This window comes from Oryzias latipes, chromosome 22 (assembly GCF_002234675.1).
Source record: "Oryzias latipes chromosome 22, ASM223467v1".
NCBI classification, from domain to species: Eukaryota; Metazoa; Chordata; class Actinopteri; order Beloniformes; family Adrianichthyidae; genus Oryzias; species Oryzias latipes.
In genome coordinates, this window is record NC_019880.2 from 14,871,255 (window position 1) to 14,892,996 (window position 21,742).

General features: G+C 40.2%; 2 protein-coding genes across 3 annotated transcripts; one reads left to right on the forward strand and one right to left on the reverse strand.

Moving 5' to 3' along the window:
• Positions 1 to 726: 726 nt before the first annotated feature.
• On the reverse strand, positions 727 to 15,874 carry plcb2 (phospholipase C beta 2). 2 transcript variants are annotated; one of them, XM_011490103.3, is made up of 32 exons: positions 15,341 to 15,874; positions 15,166 to 15,243; positions 14,361 to 14,429; positions 13,683 to 13,823; positions 13,266 to 13,345; positions 13,122 to 13,175; positions 12,959 to 13,034; positions 12,764 to 12,864; positions 12,376 to 12,536; positions 12,149 to 12,295; positions 11,868 to 12,025; positions 11,274 to 11,356; positions 11,033 to 11,117; positions 10,372 to 10,579; positions 10,220 to 10,305; positions 10,044 to 10,140; positions 9,871 to 9,955; positions 9,635 to 9,759; positions 9,274 to 9,425; positions 8,929 to 9,093; positions 8,756 to 8,855; positions 8,529 to 8,633; positions 8,344 to 8,408; positions 8,124 to 8,214; positions 7,659 to 8,045; positions 7,414 to 7,597; positions 6,958 to 7,099; positions 5,810 to 5,874; positions 5,318 to 5,374; positions 5,128 to 5,185; positions 2,602 to 2,685; positions 727 to 1,900 (listed from the first exon to the last, which is right to left on the reverse strand). In XM_011490103.3, the coding sequence occupies exons 1-32, from the start codon at positions 15,422 to 15,424 to the stop codon at positions 1,730 to 1,732; spliced, it is 3,744 nt and encodes a 1,247-aa protein (XP_011488405.1). In that variant the 5' UTR covers positions 15,425 to 15,874; the 3' UTR covers positions 727 to 1,729.
• A 1,441-nt stretch (positions 15,875 to 17,315) lies between these two features.
• On the forward strand, positions 17,316 to 19,475 carry inafm2 (InaF motif containing 2). The gene has a single exon (XM_004082614.4). The coding sequence runs from the start codon at positions 18,171 to 18,173 to the stop codon at positions 18,789 to 18,791; it is 621 nt and encodes a 206-aa protein (XP_004082662.1). The 5' UTR covers positions 17,316 to 18,170; the 3' UTR covers positions 18,792 to 19,475.
• The last annotated feature ends 2,267 nt before the right edge of the window (positions 19,476 to 21,742 follow it).

A 21,742-nucleotide genomic window follows, 5' to 3' on the forward strand; every position in this document is an offset into this window, starting at 1 on the left:
TCTAGGTGCCTCTGTCAGTCCTGGGTCTTGGGGGCGTAAGTTGGGACATTCACACCTGCCCTATGGGTGAGGTTTTTTTTAGTGGAATGACAGCGGGTGTCTACCCATGAGTGTTTAGTTGGCTGGAGGCCCCACTGAAACCCTTGTGGTCAGCTCTGGCAGGTCAAGTTACCTAAGTCAGTTAAACCCCCATCAAAGCTCCGACTGAGGGGACAGTGTTCAGGGGCCTGGGTCTGCTACTGGGGGCTGACGATTACATGCCTCCTCTTTGTGCGTGTAGGGTAGCTGGGCCTGGGGGTGTCAATGTACCCTGCAATGCCTCTGCCACTTCTGCCTAAAGGCTTGCTTCCCCTCATCTGGGGGGTTTAAAAACTGAGAACAGCTTGGAAAATGTCCCAAACTTCCCACTTTATCAAACCAAATTTCCTTAGGCATTAGAGTTTTTGGGGAGGGGTCAGCCTGTGACATACCTTGGATGTTTTTGGCTGAGGATCTTTCCCTCTTGGTTAATGTTCTGTGCCCCCCATTGTTTATTAATTGCACGTTGGGCGTATGGGGTCCTTTGATGACAGGGCACTTGGACACTGCCAACAAACAGGGGTCCACAGAGCCCCACCCACTAAATTTCAATTACATCTTTTAGTTCATAGAGGGTCATTTCAGGTTTGGCCTGATGTTTTTGTAAAATATGTTTGGTGACTGAAGTTAAAGAAGCAAAAACATGTATGGATCAAATGTTTATTGTTAAGCAGTATATTACAGTAAATAGCAAGGACTCCTTTTAAATGTGCCAAAAGTTATAAATTGTTTACTAGGCAATTAAAACACACCACCTCAACTATTAAAATGAAGAAAAAAATCCTCTTACAGTGAGCTAAAAATAAAAGCTTTTAAAAAACTTTTAAGCAAAAATTAAATCTAGCCAAGGGAGTTTTGAAAACTATTGTTCCAGAGTCTCATGTTTAACTTTGTTTCTCTCAACAAGGACATTTCTTACTCATTTATATTAATCATACTTAAAGAAATCGACAAACTATTCCTTAAGACAAAATTTAGGCTTCAATTGAGTCCTATTTCTTCAATCTTTATGTTGAATTTAACTCATGAAGCAGAACAAGGACAATCTTATCACAACTTTCTGAGCTAATGTTCCATAGCCAGTGTGTAAAAGCTGCACAATTTGAGTGTTTCAAGTGACTTTGCCTAAACTGTGTTTCCATTAAAACTCATTTCACTCCTAATTCTGTAAAACTGCATATTTGTTTACATCACAGTCTAAAGTAAGGGCTTTGTAGAACCTTAACACGTATAAAATTAGGCTTTACTGAAGTGTAACTAATAGAGTCACTGCTTCTGTTAGCCTGTAGACCATGTTAAGCCATTTTTATACGTGGGCAAATATATTCCTATTGTTGTTTATTATAGAGCTGTGGGCATCAAGATTAGGGAGACTTTCCTTTGGAATATTTTTGTCTCTTATTGATAATATTTTTAGATCAGAGGAGCAGCGGAAAAATTAGTCAAACCAAAAATGCATTTTCAAACTCTGAACTTCAGAATGTCATTGTTAGTCTAAATCCCTCTAAAGAATAAACGAAGAGCAAATCAAATATGAACATCTAATCTTTAAACTCTTTTTTTTTAGCTACACCCAAACCTCGGGTTATTAAAAACAAGATTGCAACTAATAAATATAGGTAAATCATGCTTAAAGCTCCACTCTGTGAATTTAACCCAAGAAAACATCTCCATAAAAGCCCATTTCTCCAACTCTCTTCTCTCCAGGCTTGTCCACAAGTTCAGGGAAGTGCGCCCCCATGCAGCTGTTTACTGCCTCTTTAACCTCTGCTGGCAAAGACCTCAGCTTTTGAGTATGCTCCTTTACCGCCTCTTGATTGAGCTGCAAAAAAGAATAATTTTTAAAATGCATTTATAGCTTATACTGTAAAAAAAAAAAAAGAAGGATCACCACTGGGCCAAAGACTGAGATATTGCATTGAGTGCAATCTAAGTGGTTAATCAGAAATAATCACTACAGCAAATATTTAATTAATAAGCTCAAAAATGAATGAGTCTCATTCATTTCTTTGTTTTTTGAGCATCACTTAAATTCCTCCCCCAGCTTCTCACTAAATAAATAAAAAATGAATTTGTAACACCATTGATGAGACCACAGCATCCATCTGACGTTCACACATCTAAACCATCTCACATCTCTGCCAGGATTTCTCCAAATTAAAGAGAGTTGTTGTCACTGCAACGCTCTGACATCATTTACAGCTGTGGTAGACTGGTTTGCTGTTTAAACAGGATGTGTCACCACACAGCATTTACGCAAATGGACAGATGGCTCGTCTTAAAAATGCATCTGAAAAACAGGGATTACTTTTGGGTGTAAATTAGATTCTAGATCTTTGCAAAGTAAACAAATTGTTAAAGTTTTCACAGAAAAGGTTGTGAGGAAAACATTTTTTTTTTACCAAAAAATTGACTAGTCTGTAAGTTTAATCAGTTAAAAAACATTCAGGAACTGATCAGAAAGCCCTTTTTTTTTAAAATCTAACTTCAGTCTGCACCTTCTCATGTGCTTTATTAGCATACCTGATTCGTCAAGGTCTTGATTTCTTCCAGTGTGGCCTCTTGTTTCCTCATCAGAGCTTCTTGTTGTGGAAAGGACTCTGAAGACTGCTTCAACACAGGAAAGAACAAAGCATGTCACTCCTGAGAAGCTCCATCGATTTGTGGTTTTAAATGCGTGTGGGGGCATAAATGTGCATGTCGAGTGAGAGATGCACACTGCTATTGTGTCCGTGAGCATTTCATCTACTCATGTTCCTCTCAGTGAGTGAATGTATACGTACCCACGGGAGGCAACCTGAGAGAAAGGATCAATACATTTAAGTAGCAGGTTAGACTTGTCCAGTTGGATTATACAGCATTCGCTTCAATCGAGCATTTAACACTGAGACACTGTTGATTAAATAAGTGATTATGTCACAAAGTGCTGCTGCAATTAAAGGATAAATGCTGATTGACTTGATTGGCTTGAAACGCAATGCCACCCGAATGTGTGGGGGGCTGAGACATCCACAGTGACTCATTAGCCCAGATGTATGAGCTCTGAATTTTGACAAGCTGAGATAAGAAGAGGAGAAGCTCTTAGTGAGTCATGGGCCTCTCACATAGATGAACCCACTCACTGTAAACAGCCTCTGAGTTTATAGGCAAGCTCGCTCCGGCCACTGTGTGCTGCACTTTATCCAAGACTGTGTGTAAGGGTTTGTGATATGGGGCTTATGTTGTTCAGAAACCCTTGACTGTGTAGGTGTGCACTGGGTTCAGCAATGTACATCTGTTCCTGTAAGCCACATGTGGGTGTTTGCCAACATGTGACGCAACATGCCTATGGTAAGGTTTGGTTGTCTTTTTTTCATGTTTTTACTTTGTAACTATGGTTACAGTGTTAGCCACAATCCTTTCTGAAGCACTTCTCCACAAGGTGGTTTTTGTTAGGTTTCAGGTGGACACGGACCACATGGGAAAAGCTTTTAAATCAAAATTCAACAGGAGCTTCAACCTTTTTGAAATGTTTTTTGACCTTTCCTGTCCTGTCTGTGCAATGCTGTCAAACAGATGAATACGTTACATAGATACTAGATTTACCAAATCCTTGATTCTGCAAGTTGTCCCACTTAAAAAAATGAGAGAGGTGTGTAATGTTCATCATCACTAAACTGTAAGAGACAGAATGTAAGAGACTAATCCAGGCAATCACATTGCATGTCTTTTTCTTTAGATATTTTTATAATGGTGCAGAAAATAACTATTTATTCCAAAAAATAACAGCAATTCTGGCCCTTATTTATAATATAAGGGATATATTATAACTTTTTCTTTACGAAGCTCTTCTATCCTCCACTAATTACACGTGCTACATTGGTACCTGTTTAAACTGGTTCAACTATGTTGATGCAAGAGTGAGCCGGTTTGGCAGTTTCCTGTTTCAATCTCAGGTTGGGTTAGGACTAGACTACTAAGGAATTTTATGTCAACATTAAGGGGAAAAAAGAGTTTTTTCCAAGGGTCTCCTATGGTCTTTGCATTTACTGTTGAAGTGTATTTAGACTGTAGTCAAACTCTTAGAAAGTAGAACAAGTACATAGACCTGAGCAAAACTCTGGAAACTCAATCAGAAGGAAAAACGATGCTTTAGAACCTTGACGGGAACTTACTGTATGTGGCCATTCCACTTTATTAATTAACCACAGTCTACTTAAGCACTTCACTGAGCCACAGTCAGTGCGAAGTATTGTTTGTGCCACTCTGCCTTCTTTACCGAGCTTTTTTATTTGGACCTGATCTTCTGTCTTCTGACCCTGACTCCTTCCTGGATTTTGACCACCCTGTCTCTCCTCTAATGATTTCATGCCTCTTACTGACCCCTGCCTGCCTGACCCTGATTTAGTTTGTGGACTTTTAGCTGAGCTAACAAACCTGCTGCATTTGGATCCAGCCGTCTGCCTGTTCTTGTGACAGCACCAATAACTGTTTGTTAGAGAGTTAGAGAGAATGATCTATAGAGAGTCTTAGTGTATGAGCAAACCTTCATGAGTTTAAGGCCAAATGTGGATTTTGTTTATAATATAGGTTTTGAAAAGCATTCTGCTTCTTCCTTTTCTTTCATCATAAACAATACATGAAAAAACTTGTTAATGTATTTGTTCTTATAATCAACAAAGTTGGTTTATTCTGTTTTACTATAGCTGTTTTGTTAAAAATAATTTTAAGGTGAGCAAAACAAGCGCCAAATAAGATAAAGATTAAAATGATTAATATCCAGCTGATATAAACTCTCAGATGCTATGTAAATTGTCAATTTTCAATTTGTTTATAATGAACTTCTTGTACTTTCTACTTTAAGCTAATTCACCATCAAGAATCAAACAGCTGTGTTATCAGCTCTTTAGAAAACTATATAAAACTTTTCTTTATGAAAGGTTTTGTTTGTAGCACTTTATCACAAAGAACAAAATAAGAAGTTTGACAATCATCTATCCTATTGTATGTCTCTGATTTCCAGTTTTACACATATCAATACAAGGAAAAGTTTAAATTTTAGGTACTTACTACTCCTTCCGATTGACTGGTTTCGTCTAGTACCTCAGTGCTCATCGCTTTTTTCAGCCTAAATCAGGAAGATTGATGTAATTAATGAATGTGTCAAAAACAGAAACATTTATAGCTTGTTTCATCACTTTTCTATTTAGCTGGTTATTTTGATGAAGGGAAATTGAAATGAAAGTTAGTGAGGTCTCACTTTGGTTTTTCTGTGGATGAACACTTGGAGACCGTTTTCTTTTTCTCTTTGGTTTCACTGCAATGAAAAGCAAATGCAAAAAATAAAGTTGTGAAATCTTAAAAGTAAAAAACGATTCAAATCAAGACCCAAAGAGTTGTGTGTCGAACTGGACTTTATCCTTAAAGTAGACAGGTAGGCGCTCACAGCTGTCTTTAGTTTCCCTTTTTTCGTCTAAACACTCGCAAGACAACAGCTGTCTCAATACTACCATCTGCTTGCTGAGGACTCTGAACAACACAACAAAAGTCAGCCAAGGACATTGGAAGACCCGCCTGCTGAGGTGATTCATTTATTATTCGAGGTATTTTCTTTCAAAATGTCAACTTTTTCACCTAGGATGACACACACATGCAGTGTGGCACCAAAGCCTCGGGGCACAGATTGGACGGACTCAGCTAGGCCCTCTGATTTGTGCGTCATGTCCCAAATGTGTTGAATGTGTGCTCACACCTTTCCAAAGCCTTCAGCTCACTGGTGTGCTTCTCCATGGCCATCTCCATCAGTTTAGCAAGTCTCTGTCGTTAAAAAGAAATGCAGAAATGGCTGAGTCACAGTCAATGAAATGTTCTCCATGATCCCTCACTCCAAATACGGAGTTTAAAACTCCTCATACTGCTTTCTGAGGGTGCACCTGCCTTAAAATAAATGTTACTTTTGCCCAGATTTTGAACCCTGTGCTGAGAGCACCGTAGTCAGATGCTTTATCAATAGAGCCTCTGAAGCGCTGCTGTTTTGCTGCTTGTGATTCAAAAAACACAACAAAGAGAGGTAAAATTAGCTGCTGCAGGGGGAAGATGAATGCCTCCAGCATCATGAAAACTAATCCTATTTTTGGACCCAGATCATTAAAAAAATAAAGACAGCCCAGAGCTGAGAGTGGCAAGAATGGTTGCTAAAAGAGGAATAGATTAAACTGAGACTCCGTGCAACAACAAGTTGAGCTTTTCTTTCATTTTCTAATTTAAAAACTCTCATTTATGGATGAGATAATGGGTTTAACCTACTTAACGAGAGTTTGCTAAGAAGCTAATGCATGAATGACTTTAGCCATATGTCAATTTTAGCAATGTTCCAATTAAAAGTTTGTTGCATATGGATTTTGGCCTCTGGCTCCAATTTTTCTTATTTTAAAGACCCACTCTGATGAAAACACTGTTTTTGTTTTTAATACATTCTTTTCATTGATGATGAATGACATATATTAATAAAATCAAGCTTAAAGTTGCATTTCTAAGTTTTTTTTTTTTAATAATTGTGAATCAAGTGCAGATGAAAAAGTCGTTTGAAAAATAACTTATTTGTGATGTAGAATATATATACTGGTTGGGTCACAAACTCCCTGCTCTGAGCTCTCAGCGACTGGAAGGGGAAAGGGGGGCAGGGTTGCTCAGTGCCAACGGTCCTGCCCACAATTCAGAGGCAAATTTCTAATGAACTCCTGCCACTCTGCAGAAACTGTGTCCTAGAAAACAACACAGGTTTTTTGATTCTGGATTTAAAAAATAGCTATATCATAATAAAAACTTTTAAAATAGTTTAAAAGATGACTGGAGTGAATCTTTAAAAGAGATAATCTCTTCAAGTTTAATATCACTGACCTCTGTGGCACACTGCTCCTTCTTTTTCTTCAGCTGATCACACTGCTCTGTCCACAGAACCTGCAGCTCGGCCTGCATCTTTTCCCTCTGCTCCTGCACCCGTGACGCCTTCACGCTGCTGTCAGAGGTGTCGTCGTCTCCTCTGGTGGACGTGCAGCAAAACACAGCATGACATTTGCAAAAGATTATAAACCTAAGAAACCAAACAGCTACAATATTCTTTTTTAATAACAGCTGGCCTTTCCTGGCAGCTTGTTTAGAAGGAACACTGCAGTAGTGTATTCGACTGCTTTTCCACTGTGAGTCAGGAGTTTTCTGTATTTTGTTTTTAGATCTGCCAAAGCCATTTATAAATATAACCAAGCTGCAAGTTCTGTGCTCTGATTTTAACTTTTTCCTCATGTCAACACAAATGAAACATCCTTTTTGTGTGAGAAAACAAAAGCAGCCACATACTCTTTTTTCTTTAAAGAAACTTTCTTTTTGACAGCCTTGAAGACGTCTGAGTATTTCTGCATCAGCTCCTCTTCTTTTTTCTGATACTTCTTTTCAAACTCTTTCATCTCCCGCTCCTGACGCTTGATGACCTTCAGATAGTTTTTGTGCTGTGTCAGGTGCTCAGTAGTCACAGTTGAAGGCTCTGCAGCAAACACACAAAGGATTAGTTGGGGGTCAACAATGGAAACATTGAAAACACAAACCTGTCTGAGAGTTGTCCCCTGCTCCCGCTGCCTCAGCTGGGGGGGTTGTTTCTTCAGATTTGGGCTCAGCAGAGGCAGGTTCTTCAGAACGCCTGCAGGAGTCCGATACCACCTGCTCTACAACAGGTTCTGATTGTGTATCGGGCTGGTCTTGTGCATCAAGAACTGCCACAGGCTCTTGGGCAGCTTCTTTCTCTTCTACTGCCTTCTTCGGGGAAGAAGCATCCTCTGAAGGGACTTCAGATGAGGGGCCTCCTGCATCCTCAGTAGGAGTTGAAGGAGGATCAGGTTGTGGAGGATCTGCTGCCCCTGGACTGGATTCATGGGCCGCCTGGGCTGACTGGTCAGCAGCATCAGTAGACGGCGTCTTTTCAGATGTGAGCTTTTCTGGATAAAGGAGAACGATTTCTGATAAAATAATACTTTACTAAGATAAATAAACCTGGGACTTCAGGGACTCATTACCTGCTGCAGGGGCTGCACTTTCCTTGACTTTATCTGTGGGAGGTTGGACGACAAGAGGCAACTCATACGGAGAAATGTAGTCAGTAGATGACTGCGGGGGGTAGAAAATAGGACAGGAACAATCTGGCAAAACTGGACATGTTCCAGGAACTAATTCAGCAATGTTAGGAGTTTAGTGGAAATCTGAGGACATCAAATCATTGTTTGTTGGCCTTGTTACCTCTTTGGGGGTCTTTGTGGTCTTCTCTGTGCCTTTTGTTGGATTAAATAAGGCATCTGTGAAATCTGACACCGGAAAATGAGAGAAATGTAAGTTGTAATAGTTTTGTCACAAACTTTTCTGTGAAGAGGGTGATCTTTAGATTGTGATTTCTTTTCAAAGAACGGTAAATGTAGGCTGAGTACCTGCAAAGGCAGCAGGGATGTAGTCCTTAACCTCAATGTACACAAAAAGAGCAGGCAGAGTGAGAGGCATGTTGCTCTCGCTGCGCAGACAGATGTGATGGAAACCTGCAAGAGCAAAACCAGAATCTTTGGATATTTAGGAAAAACTGATGGAGAACTTCAAACACATTCTGATGATTTGGTGTTTAGCTGTTTGTAAATCATGATGGTGGTGCATGTTTGTTCACCTGACTGGATGGCATCGACGGGAATAATTCTGTGTCCCAGAAACTTCCCATTTTCTTCATGGACCACAATTCTTAAAGAGGCCAATTCTGGAAGCAAAATCTAACAAAAAGAACAAGTTCACTTTACATGTAAGAGTCCTTATTTAAACCATCTTAATGCCTTCATGACCCACCTTCTCAAAAACAAAAGGCTCCTCATTCCAGACAGGGTTAATGGCGTTGGGTGTGGTGGACCACTTGGTGCGATACTTTTTCTTGGGGTCACCGGGGAGTCCGATAACTTCCACTTCCACTCCAGTTTTCACATTCTTATCTGACAGAAACTGTCCTGAGTATATCTAGAAATAGAAACAAATGTGCTGTTGGGCTTGCGCCAATACTTCATTAATCCCTGAGGGAAATTACAAAACAAAAAAAATGAAATGCAGTGATCAGTTATAATAAATGATTTATGTGCATTTTAATGTAGATTGGTTTGACATCCCAAGATAGACACGATAGCAAGAATGTGGATCTGCCTTGATGGTGAGGGTGCTGGCCACGACTGTGTCAATCCTGTCGCAAAAAGGGTCAAACTTCTTGTCTCCACGACGCAGGACGTCGTGCTTGAGCAGGTAACCCGTCCTGCCGTTGAATTCAAACAGAGCCATGTTCAGCTGCATGGGGAAATCTGCAAACACACATAAAGAGTCCATTCAAGCTACCTGTCTTCAGCTTGAGGAGCAGCACTGAGCACAGCAGAGGCCTGTGCAGTAAAAGGAGGTGCAACACTGCCCCACTGTGGTGAAAAGTAGAAGCTCAGCTTAAGGACACCAAAAAAAAAAATGTTATAAAAAGGAAAACAATTCTTTGTTTGTTTCTTCTCTTTTTGCACCATACCCATGGTTTGGTAGTTGAGTGCCACCATCTGGCAGCCAACGTTCCAAAAAGGTTGAGGGGAGTAGTTGGATGAGTCCATTCTGGTTCCTTTGGGATAAATCCTGCTCATCTGCCTCTTATTGTATCTGAAGAAAATTGTTAAGTGACCATGAATATTTATATTTTTCACTGGTCACAAAAATACACTTTTCAACCAATTTTATTTTTTAGGGGTTTGGAACACTTTTCAAGGATACTCGACAAATTCAACTGCAGTCTTGGAAATCATTGCTTCCCCTTTGGTTTCCACAAAGGATGAGATGACGTAACTCTTATTTTTCTCTGTGAAGAAAAAAATTATTATTTTTTTTTATGTGTTTACCGTGAAAATGTTGTAAGGTTAAAGTTAAAGTAAAGTGCACAGGCTCACTTCTGGCATTGTCGAAAGAGATGAATTTGTTTGGCTGAATGTAGTTAACGATGGATGACATTGCCTCGTAGGCTGTAACTTCTTGTCCTGCTGTGCCCTGGGTGAGAAAAGAGGAATGGTGTTAACTGATATTTGGGGTCTTTTTGCTGGAAACAGATGAAACCTCCATAAAGTACCTCATCAGATGTCTTCATCTTCTCTTCATCTTGTTCTTCTGTATCTTCTTGCTCCTCATTTTCCTCCACAGTTCCTTCTCCATCAGCTAAAGGAAGAAAACATTTTGTGACTTTGGGTAAATAACTAAATGTTGGGGTTCAGGAATGTGCACCTTGGTTCTCCTGACTGGGAGATGTTGGGTTAGTTTCATCCTGGGAGGGACAGTTTGGATCTTGGGGGGTTGCAGCTGCTGCCTGATCGGTGGCTGCTGTGCTGCTTTTCTTCGCCTGGGCTGGTTTTTCATGAGAACCCTTCTTGTTCTTAATGAGGATCTTCCCCATGAGCTCAGAGGGGCTGGGGATCTGCTGGCCTGGCTTCAGCTGGATGGGAAAGACAGATTTCAGAAGATTTTTAGAAAACAAGAAAACAAAACGTATCAGTAAACCAAAATCGTGCTATTATCATTGTAATATTAAGGCAATTTACTATAGTTTGTAGGAACTTTTTGTAATTAGGAGAAAATTTGCTTAGATTTTTGCAATTTCTCTGAAAATTCTGAATAATATTTTAGCCTTTTTGCAGTTGAATTTTGTTTCCCTGATATATCTAGCAGTTTAACACTTGCTGCCTCTACTTCAAAAACACAAACACGTCAATATCTTTGACATGCAGTCAGAGCAGGAAGGAGGTCAACAGACCCTGGCTGGTGATATAAATCCGCTTTGAAGTCCTAAAAGCTCTTATCTGACAGAGATATGAAAGTCGACAGATATTATTGTTCATATGATAATGCGATCTGAGGAAAAGCAGACAAGCCCATGTTGTAGACCTACAGGATATTTGTCCAAAGGCTCTGTGAGCAAGGCATCTCCAAATAGGGTTTTGCAGTAGTTGGCCATCTTTTCTTGCTGTTTAACCCTGAAAGAAATCAAAGGAATCTCTGTCATAAAAGCTTTCTGCTGTAGATTCAATGCCTTCAGCTACATCCACCACATTTTTGTTGCTTTTCAATTACGACATCCTGATATTGTTGCATTGTGGCTACAGCTTTTTATGGCAGCTTTGGGCCCTTACGAGTCCACGTGGTTCTCAAACGAGAGGATGACCGGGTATTTGGAGGTCTTGAAGGCACTCTCTGCAATAGCTTCAATCACGTCCTTTAAAAAAAAAAATGATGTCACAATATGAATTTACATTAACGTGAATGACATAAACGGATGCTGAAATCTGTGAGAGAAAAAAGAAATGAAACAAGAGCTGAACTCTTCAGTTGAGGCTTTCAAAGCCATTCTCTGAAAACATAAACAGAGACACATGAAAGCCTCAGAGTGGACTAAAAGGAGGCTTACAGGAGGTAAACTGAACTATGCTCAGGGGACTGTAAGGCTTCAGCAGCCCATAAATGGGAGTGTGAGCTGCTTGTGTACATTTGTGCCTTTTAAGCCTTTCCTGCACTTATGCTCCTTGTTTCAAATCTTAATGTCTCAAATAAATCAAGTAAATCGAAATATCTGCCACTTGAATCTGTTTTTATTGTCCTAATAAAAGCAAAAACCCTATCGTCATCATGTTTTTTATTACATTTTGCAGTATCCAAATGGCCTATAAATAAACTTTTCTTTTTTGCAAATCATGCTTCTGCATCAAATTTGCATTTTTAATAATGACCTTGAAGAGAATCTCAGTGGTCATGGTGAAGCCATGGGTGATGATGGGCTCTTCATCTGGAGGTTTTCCCTTCCAGCAGTCCAGCTCCAGACACCGACATCCAGACAGAAGACACTGACGGTACATCTCAGGAGAGGACACGCCTGAAAACTGACCAGCTACACAAGGAAGACATGTAAATAATTAAAACTAAAGGCAAACTACAGAAAGGGAAATGTGATGCATTAGTTTGGAGGACTTCGCAGGGGGTTCGACAGGAAAAGGAAAGTGGTGCATTTGACCTGTTAGATAAGTGTTATGGGAAGACTTGATGAAGTAATGGGGTAGGGGTTGGGTCATATCCTGACTCTTTGCTAGCTTGTCTTGCATGACGACTGATGTCTCAGGACCCATCAGGAAGAACAAAAGACCTTCTGGAGAAATAAAGCCTGCAGATAAAAATTACAATTAAAAAGGTCCAACTTTATTTAGGTCATCACATATTAAGCTGGTCTTCTGTGAGGCTCACCTCTGTTTGAATTCGTAGAGATGGGCTCATACTTGTCAATCAAAGCCTTGATCTGGTCTTGTCGCAGACGTGGAAACAGCTCCTCATTGAGCCGGGAGTCCCTCTGCTTCTCATAGAGGAACTTGGTGAAGTTCTCCTTGCTCATTGTGGGTTTGGTGGAGCTGGGGTGAAAAATGTGGCATAACAGTTACATCAGCAAGGCACCCATTGTGTCTCACAGCCATTGCAGTCTACCACCTGAACGCATACACATAGCTGCAGACGAGCCCTAACACAAAGTATATAACAGAATTTCATATAATTAAAGCAGCATCAGAGGATTTCTTGATGCTAAACTAATAAAAAAAATTCGGGAAGTGTAATTTGAAAAGCACAAAAGTAGACTCACTAAGAAGTGAAAATCTCATAGATTTCAGGCCGAGGACACAGATTCATCATGAAGGTCCTGAAGGCTGCTTCAGTGAACACATCCGCTTTCATAGAGTCATACTGAAGCAGAAAGACAAAAATTGATTCTAATAAATGAAAATTGAGTAAATAAAAGTTTTAACACCGTCTAGAGCATGAGATTGTAATTTTCTACCTTTCCCTTTGGGAGGTGTGCTGCAGCTAAGGCACTTTCCACCCTTTTTTTGTCGGCAGGAAACATCTTGTAAATGCTGGGAAAACACAAGTAGAAAGGCTGAGACAAAAATCATGAAAATCTGCCATTCTGACTCATCCTGGAACGGAGTACTGTGACCTACTTCTTCACTGGAATCTTGCCATCCTTGTTGGTTTGGAGGGAAATGCGGACGTATCTGCAGTTCAATGTACATTACTGTTAACTGTCACTTTAATTCCAAGCTTAGTAAAAGAACATTGTTTTACTTTCCAAAAAATTTACTCACATTTTCTCCAAAAAGACTTGTCTGCATGCATTGTTTCTTGCAGCATTATAAGAAATCGCAAGAATATCGTTCGCCCAGTTCTGTCGTGCATTTAGAAAGAAGCGGGAAGTCAGTTATAAATTTGCATCATGACCTCAGACTTCAATATTAAATGCACAAAACGATTTCCACTAGATGGCATCAACAAAGCAACACTCTGGGATGTGATAGCAGCAAAGTTTAGATTTGAAGAAGACAATCGTAATTTCATTACTGCTAATTGAATCTGGCTGTTGGAGTCATAATGTCTGATAAAACCAAACAGTTAGCAGACGGTTTCTTATTAACAGGGATGCAGGGGCTTATTGTGTAACGGCTGACAGCCAGTGGCGTGCTTGAGCAATTAAACCAAGTGTTCAACTAATACAGTGTGATTACCTGTGTCACTTTGTCTTTTGAGGCAAAGAAGTTGTGATATGTCAGATTCACCATGTCTGGACCTGAAACGATGGTCAAGGTTTTGGCAAGGTGGTTGCTGTCAGGAAAATCCAGGTTGAACACATTACGGACTTTTGGATGCTGTGAAAAGAGGGAAAAAAGAAGCATTGAGTTGAGACATCCCTTTGTGTGTCCCATTCTTAAACCAGCCACTGCCGTTGCTCTTGCTGACGCTGACGTCAAACGTGGAGCAGATTTCCCAAACAGCCCCTGAGGGGCAAAAGAGGATGCACTGCACCCCTACTGAATTGACTAAGCGCTCCAGGCCTTCCCTAAGGAAAACAACAGACTGCAGCTGCATATGGCAATACCCTCTGCAGGCCAGTGAGAGATGCAGAATCAACAAACGTCAGCCTCCAGCGCAATAAAGAAAAAAAAGGAAAGAAGCGTGCGTTTATGTTTGTGAGCATCTGCTGCTTCATGCAGTTGAGGAGTAACCCTGGTGTGTTTGCCCTGTGCTGTTTTTGCATTGCAAATACGCTTTTTGGATTAATGAGCAAATTTGGGTCCTGACACATCATTTGTATATTTGCAGAGATTCTTACACAAGAGGCAAATGAATTTGACTAAATTGGATTTGAGCGTGTACTACTACAATGTATTACAATGTATACTCACTTTGGGAAGTTTGGCATATTTTCCTGTTCTGGTATCTCTGATTGTGTTAACGTCCAGGAATGTTGTCTCCTACAAAACCAAAAAAGAAAATCAAATCCAGCTCTAAATTCTAAATCCAGGCACAGAGCCAAATATGGATTGAGGTATGTGTCATCGTTGGGGGGGGGGGACCAAAAGCAAACAGAGGGATTTGTTTTGTTTGTGTGAAGAACATGTCGCTGCATTGTCTTAAAGCAGGAAATCAGCTGTTCTTTTTTTTTAAGTCCAAGTGTTCACAAATATTCTGTGATCCTCAACAAAACAGGAGCTCAGACGAGCTCAGACAACAATAAATGTGGGTTTTAGGGATTTTCTGGCGTCAAACCAGAAGGAATTTCATGAAAAACCAAAACCCGGATAAGCAAAATCGCACATTAGGATTAATCAATCAGTCCTGGATGCCCTCTACCTGCTTGGTATGTAGATCTATGAAGAATCACATACAATCTGATTTATTGCACTGTGTTTGAGTCTGCACTAAAAAGGCAAAAGCTTATAAAGTCACATAGAAAAATAAGTGACAAATGAAATGTTATCCGGTAATATTCTACAACACTCATTTATTTATTATTTCACATTTACTAATCTGACATACTTTTATCCAAAAGACCTACCAAGATTTTTGTATAAGGAACAAAGTAGAGATTAGAATGTTGTTCAGTGTCACAATGACTAAGACCCTTCAATTCGGAAATAAACAAATAATATAGATTAAAAAAAGGAAGAATGTTAAGTGTATTGAGGGTAATACTGAAGTAGTGATGACCTTGCTTTGGTTCATCCAGTACACATAGAACCCTTTTGGATCCATCTTCATCGTCACCGGAACAGTCTTTGTCGAATCCTTAAAAAAATGACATTTTAAAACACAATTTAATTTACGTTTGTCAAATTTATGTAAGAATTGAACTCAATTTATTTTATTTTATTTCTTTACTCACCTCTGACCACTTGGTAAATCTTTCTCCTTTGACCAAATAGTCTTTGACCTCTGGAGGGTCCAGAAAGTACCTTTTCTTATTCATTTTGTTTGTCTAGAGTTTGCTCCGGTATTGCTATAGCTGAGATATTGCCACTTTCTGGATATCTAGCGTCATACTTAACAGCAACCTGATGTCTTCAACTCCAACTAAAGAGATGCACTAACCATGAGCCCAACTCATCAGGCTGTAGACAGGACGCACCCCAACAAATATGCATTGCAAATAAGGTTAGGGAGGGGAAAAAAAATCATGTAACCTGACTAAAGGTGAACATAGAGCTCCAGAACAACAGGAAAAAAGCTGGAATTACTGTGATTTTAAACACTGATTCATCTAAAGGATACGTGACATATGTGTGTGTGTTTATTTGAATGTGTTGGATTTCTATGACAGCACGTTTAGAAGTGAAACGATTTATGTAAAGTTAAAAGAAAAAAAGACTAAAAAAATTCAAAAATATTGCTCAATAATTGAATAATTTTATTAATAATTATTATTATTATAACATGTTTTATTTAAAACAAATTCAAAAGTAACAGAAAAATGTTCTGTGTGGAAACAAACTGAGTGGATGTGATGAGACAAACAGAGGAGATTATTTAAAGAAGGACAAATATAATTAGGGCGTGTCGGACGACATTTTCACTGATTTGAAAATGTTTTTATCCATTTTGAGTGAACTGATCTTTTGATTTCATGCTTTTTCAATGTTTATTATCATCAGTATTTATTTATGGTTTCACTATATACATATATTATATCAGTCTCTAATATTATTAATATTTGGAGGATTTTTCTGGTATTTTTCATCAAATCACTCCAATGCACCAATTGACATCGTTTATTGGCTTTTCATAGGACACTGACTGCAGTTTCAACAGTGACTCCCAGGGTATTTGGATATCATTTAAATAAACCTATTGACTGCACAATATCTAATGCAAACAGTCTGTCAGGAGGAATCACAGAGGAGGAATCACCACAGCTGGTTTAACAGCTAAAGCAACAATAAAAGAGACTTTGAAACCTCTGTGTACTTCAAATGTACACAAATATGGCTCCACCATTAAAGATCTTAAAATAAATGAAACCGACCCTTAGTAAAAATAAAATATAAAAAAGAAGTCTATGTAGACAAGCATACTTAAAAGTGAGGCAGTGTGCAAGAAGTTTACCATTCATATCTACTGAAGGGGTGTAACAATTTATAGACTTAATCAATTTTTATTCTATTCCAAAGGTCCAACCAGATCGATCTGTCTGAGGTTAGTTGTTAATGAAATAATTTGCTTATATTTGGAAATTGGATTGAGGCATGGTAGGTTTGTTTCACTATAACATAAAAAACAATCAAGTGCATCACAGAGGACAACACAGGCGATGTCACCAGAAACTGAAACCATAATTACAGTCCAATGTTTGGAAACACTTTAAAGGTTTTCATGTGACCATACAGTGTGGTTAAATGTTCTAATAATGTTCCCTTTGGATTATTTTTATGTGGAAATTTAACAGTGGGCTAAACTTTGAAAAGAAAAAAAACTACAATTGGAATGTGTTTGCCATTAATTCTTGCTTACTAGTTTGTTTGCAGACATATTTAATTTACACTTGATTATCTTGAAAGAAAGTACAAGAAATCTGGAAAACTTCACCTGTATACTGTACAGTACCAGGTATCTCTGGTTTAAGTTTTGTGTTGAAGGTTTACTTCCTACACTACATGGTATACAGTACTGCTACACTTATACTCAAATATACTTAATAAAAAATCAACTTTAAGTGTACTACTTTTTGCTGAGGGAAAACATGCCGATATTGCATCAATTTACAACAATGTGAGGTTAAAACAAAAGTCACATTTGCTATTACGTGTCTAATTAAAATAGCAATAACTTTTTTCTTCTTTAAAAGGGATGTGTATAAATAAAAGAACAGAAAAGTACTTTTTTACAAATGGCTGCCCAAAATGCAGCCTTTCACCTGTCTGGCCTCGAGGCATGCGCAATAACAAATCCGATTCGCTGTCCATTGTGCTGAAAACAAGTCCTTAAAAACGCTCACGTGTGTCTGAAAATGTTCTCAACATACAACAACCTCTTTGTTGTTCTAACACCGAGGCCTTACATAATAGATGTGAATATGTGAGCGCAGGGATGGCCAAGCGCGCGTGTCATCCTATCCACTTGGGTGCGCACATCTAAACTCTTCTACGGTGGCTTGTACAAGCGATCAGCCACACTACAACATCCTGTTTTGTCTTCCACGGCGTCCCCGGTGTGAGGGTGATGCGATCTGGGAATTTTTGTCCCTGCCTTCTTCAAGGGCTGCCGCACAGCTGCTGCTTCTTTAAGAGCCACCGCCCGCCCCCTCTCTTGTATTTTTAGCTGAGCCAGCTACTTCATTTGCTGGATGAGACAGACAGCTGTGTGACCGCACTCCAGTCCATCCTGCTAATAAATGACATCAAATTGCATCCTGCGGAACCGCCGCGGACCTCAAGCCAGCTGCAACCTGGACATCCTCCCTGGGAAACAGCGTTGCTCTGCGGATGTCGGATGCTGAAGCGCGCAGTGGATGTTGGATTTTCATTATTATGAAACGCGGCGCCGCACCGGGTACCCAACATGGAGCGCCTGTGAGATCAAATGAACTAAATCAGTTTAGCTCCTGAATCTGTGTGGAAGGCTGCTCCAGAATCTTTCTCCGTATCCTCCTGGTCTGGGGATAAGAAAAAGCCTTCAAAACGGAGGGGGTGGTGGAGCACCGAGGGAAAAATAGGGGCAACATGAGAGAGCGGGACTTTATGCCCAATATGGAGAGGGGCAAACCTGCCACTTACACGGGGGACAAGAAGGCTAAGATGGCTGCTAAGACGAACAAGAAGTGGGTGAGACTAGCCACTGTTTTTGCGTATGTGTTGTCGGTGTCCTTAGCGGCGATCATCCTGGCCATTTACTACAGCCTGATCTGGAAACCGACCAGCGGGTCCTCCTCGTCTGGGAAGCCCGGGGTGCCCGACGGGGTCACTCCCGGCGCCAACATGTCAACCGACAGCACACTTTCCACAAACAACAATGTCTCAGAGTGGAACTCTACACAGACCAGGCTGCTGGCTGTCAACTCAACCCTGCTGGGCACGGCGGCGCGCGCACAGGCGTTTCAGTGGGATGGCAGAGCCGTGTCCCCGCGTGGCGCAGGGGCAGAAAGTGCGCACTCCCAGCTCAAGGAAGAACTGTACGCATCCCCTCATGGCCACAAGGGCGCAGAGAGATCGGTGACACAGGCGTCTGAAACCAGTCAATCCATCCCGGCAAGCACAAGGGAGCCTCTGAGCCAGGAGGAGGAGACGCGCAACAACGAGCGCGAGCGAGCGCCAGGGGATGGAGACGCTCTCCGACCGACTTAGATGGCGATCAGAGCCAACAGGACATGGAACGAAGCGCGGGCCTATCACTGTACACACTTTTCATTAAAACAGACTCAAGATGGAGTGTTTGCCATTCCCGCAGGTCGGATAACACACTGGTCCAATTGCAGATGCTGAACTTACGTTAGAGCCTGAAAACTTGCCCTAGAAGAGAGCTGTTTTTCTTCTCCAAACACTGTACCCCTTTTACTATGCGTTTTTGTTATACTTTTGAATTGTTTTAGGCCATCTGTATGCCTTAATGTCTCTCATTTACCTCAGACTCCTTCTGAGGTCGCTTGTTTGCCTAAATTTGTGGACAAATCCTGTATTTATTGAACAGCAAGGAGCGAAAAGGTGCTTTTGCAGAGCAGAAAGCACTTGAAATCACTGCCACTTATCCGTCCGTCTAACTAAGTTCTGTATTTATGAATTTTTAGATTCCTTTGATAGAGCAAAGTCTGGATTTTTGGTTAAAATATCCTGCTTTTCTTGAGTTCTGCTCAGGTACAGTATGTGCAACCATGTAAACGTATTGTGTCTTTGGTTATATACAATAGGACAGGCATACATCTTTTGGCCTTGATAAACTTTTAGTCTATTTAGAGGATTTTTATTAAAGGTACACTATGTAGTGTAAGTACTATATATTACAAAGTACAAATAAACAATCTTTAAAAAGATTCATTGCTATGATTTTATATCAGATCAATGAAGAATTGATCTTAGCACTGCAGTGCTGAGAATTTATAAGAGGTCGTTTATCCGGATAATTCTTAGGAACCTGTTGGGATTTCTGTTTACTTTTTTAAACATGAGTGAGTAAACTTCAAAGAAGTCTGTTGTAAAGGAGCAAGATCAACCGAAATTTCTCAGTTTAGGGTAAATTTAAGGACGTTTATTCACATCTCATGAGAGGGAAGTGTCTGATGTAGTCATTTCCCAGCTCTCCCATTTCCTGCAGTTCTCCACCTAAATCTCCTCAGTCATGTGCCAAACCACGAAGAGGAAGTAAGACCGGTCAGCTGTCTTGTTTTCATAGCAGTGTGCGTGTTTGTTGGGGGGGGGTATTGATTTAAGCTCTATGTTGTTGCATTGAGAGGAACACATTGCACAATGCCACTCGGTGCTTTGATCCCACTCTTTCTGTAAGAGTTTGAGCTTTTGTGCTTGCCGTGATGGGCACCGTTCACAAACCGACCTTAAAATAGAAACAGTTGGATTTCCATGGCCACCAACTCGCCAGGATGCTAACAGTTGTCTTAACATGATGCATTTTTTAAAGGCAAGAAGCCCCATTCATCAGTGAATGCAGCAGAATCAGAATACAAACGGTCTGAAGTGGCAAACTAAGATGCTGTGCTGCTGCAGAAGATGATCGTTGTTTTGTTTTTTCTTGTGACCCATGAGAGTAATAATGATGGGCCTATTGACTAAAGTGTTCATCTACATTGACAGTTATTGTTGGGATCTATATATATATGACTGAGGACACAGCACATAAGACAGCAAACCTACATGCAGATGATTGCATTATCTCATTTAAAAAGGCTCAACTGCTCCCTAAAAATATAAGGATGACATCACTCGCTTTGTAGCAAGAAACAAACTATTCATTAGGATAATAAGACGTACATTAATTGTGACAATTAAAATGCAAGAAATCGTTTTTTTTGTTCAAAGGTTACTCCCTTCTTCAGAGATTACTACAAGCACTACTTCAAGCACTCTTATCCTTAAATTTACCAGGTCCAGTGCTGCTCAGCATACAACACTGGGCACATTCAGACTGGCATGGTCAACGTTTCTGCAAAAAATAGTTTTGCAAAGTAAGACGCATTGCTGTGTTATCTTCAATATATAGCACTCCTCCCTATCATTTCGTCCTCATGATTTAGAGACTTATTCAAACTAATGATCACAGGAACACCAGAGGCAAGGCTGCTACATTTCAAACCGTGACAAAAATGAGGAGGGATGACTGATCTGCCGTTTTCTTTCTGGGTCACATGTCTGACCTTGTCTTAGTTTCAACTGTCCTCATCCAAAATTAAAAAAAACCCGAACTATTGCCTTGGAGTTAAAATCAAACTCATCAGAAGGGAAAATTAATCACTGGCTAATTACCTAAATCTTTGCTACAGAGTGACGCTTTTTTTGACGTTATACATCCCTTTAATCATCAACCAACATGACGTTTCCTCTAATTTTTCTTAGTTAATATGAAATCCTGAAATGAGAAGACACTTAAGTCTGAGAAATCTAACAAACAATATCCATTTAGATCTGCGTTGATCAAACCTTTCTGTTTTCTCTGTCCTGGAGCTTTTCCACAGCAGAGTACAGATAACATAAGCCTACACTGCACTTCAGTCCTCTAATACAGCCTACAGGCCCTATTTCCATAACACCCCCACTGCTGTGTACAATTGTGTCAAACCCTTAAAAGCATTAACTCAGTATCGAATGGAACAAGGGGTGTTGTGCACACCAATAGTGGGTGTATTTTGTAGAAATCAAAATCTATCAGGTTTGTGTTGAAAAGAAGTGCATCGTACATAAAGTACATTGTTGGAAAGAGCACAGCTTGCAACCTGCTGTACGTTGTGTACCAGCCCAGAAGGCTGCTATGGAGATAGCCTTGGGAGAAGATAATTAAATAGTAGCACCTATGGGAGGACCCGACTGTTTGAAGTGAAACAGCCCTGGAGAGGGCACAGCCTAAATTAATCAACACGTAGGGCAAGTGTGGCCCAAGGTCAAGCACTAACAAGAAATGCTGCAGAGGTGATCTATATCTCTGTCCACCTGTTTCCATGCAGGAAACCAATCATTTTTTAGGACAAAAAAAAAAAAAATCAAACCTCCCAGGACAATGACTTTATACATGTGTGCCATGCTGCTGCAGGTGCGGAGGAGGAAAAGTGTAAAAGAGCAACGAAGCACTCACA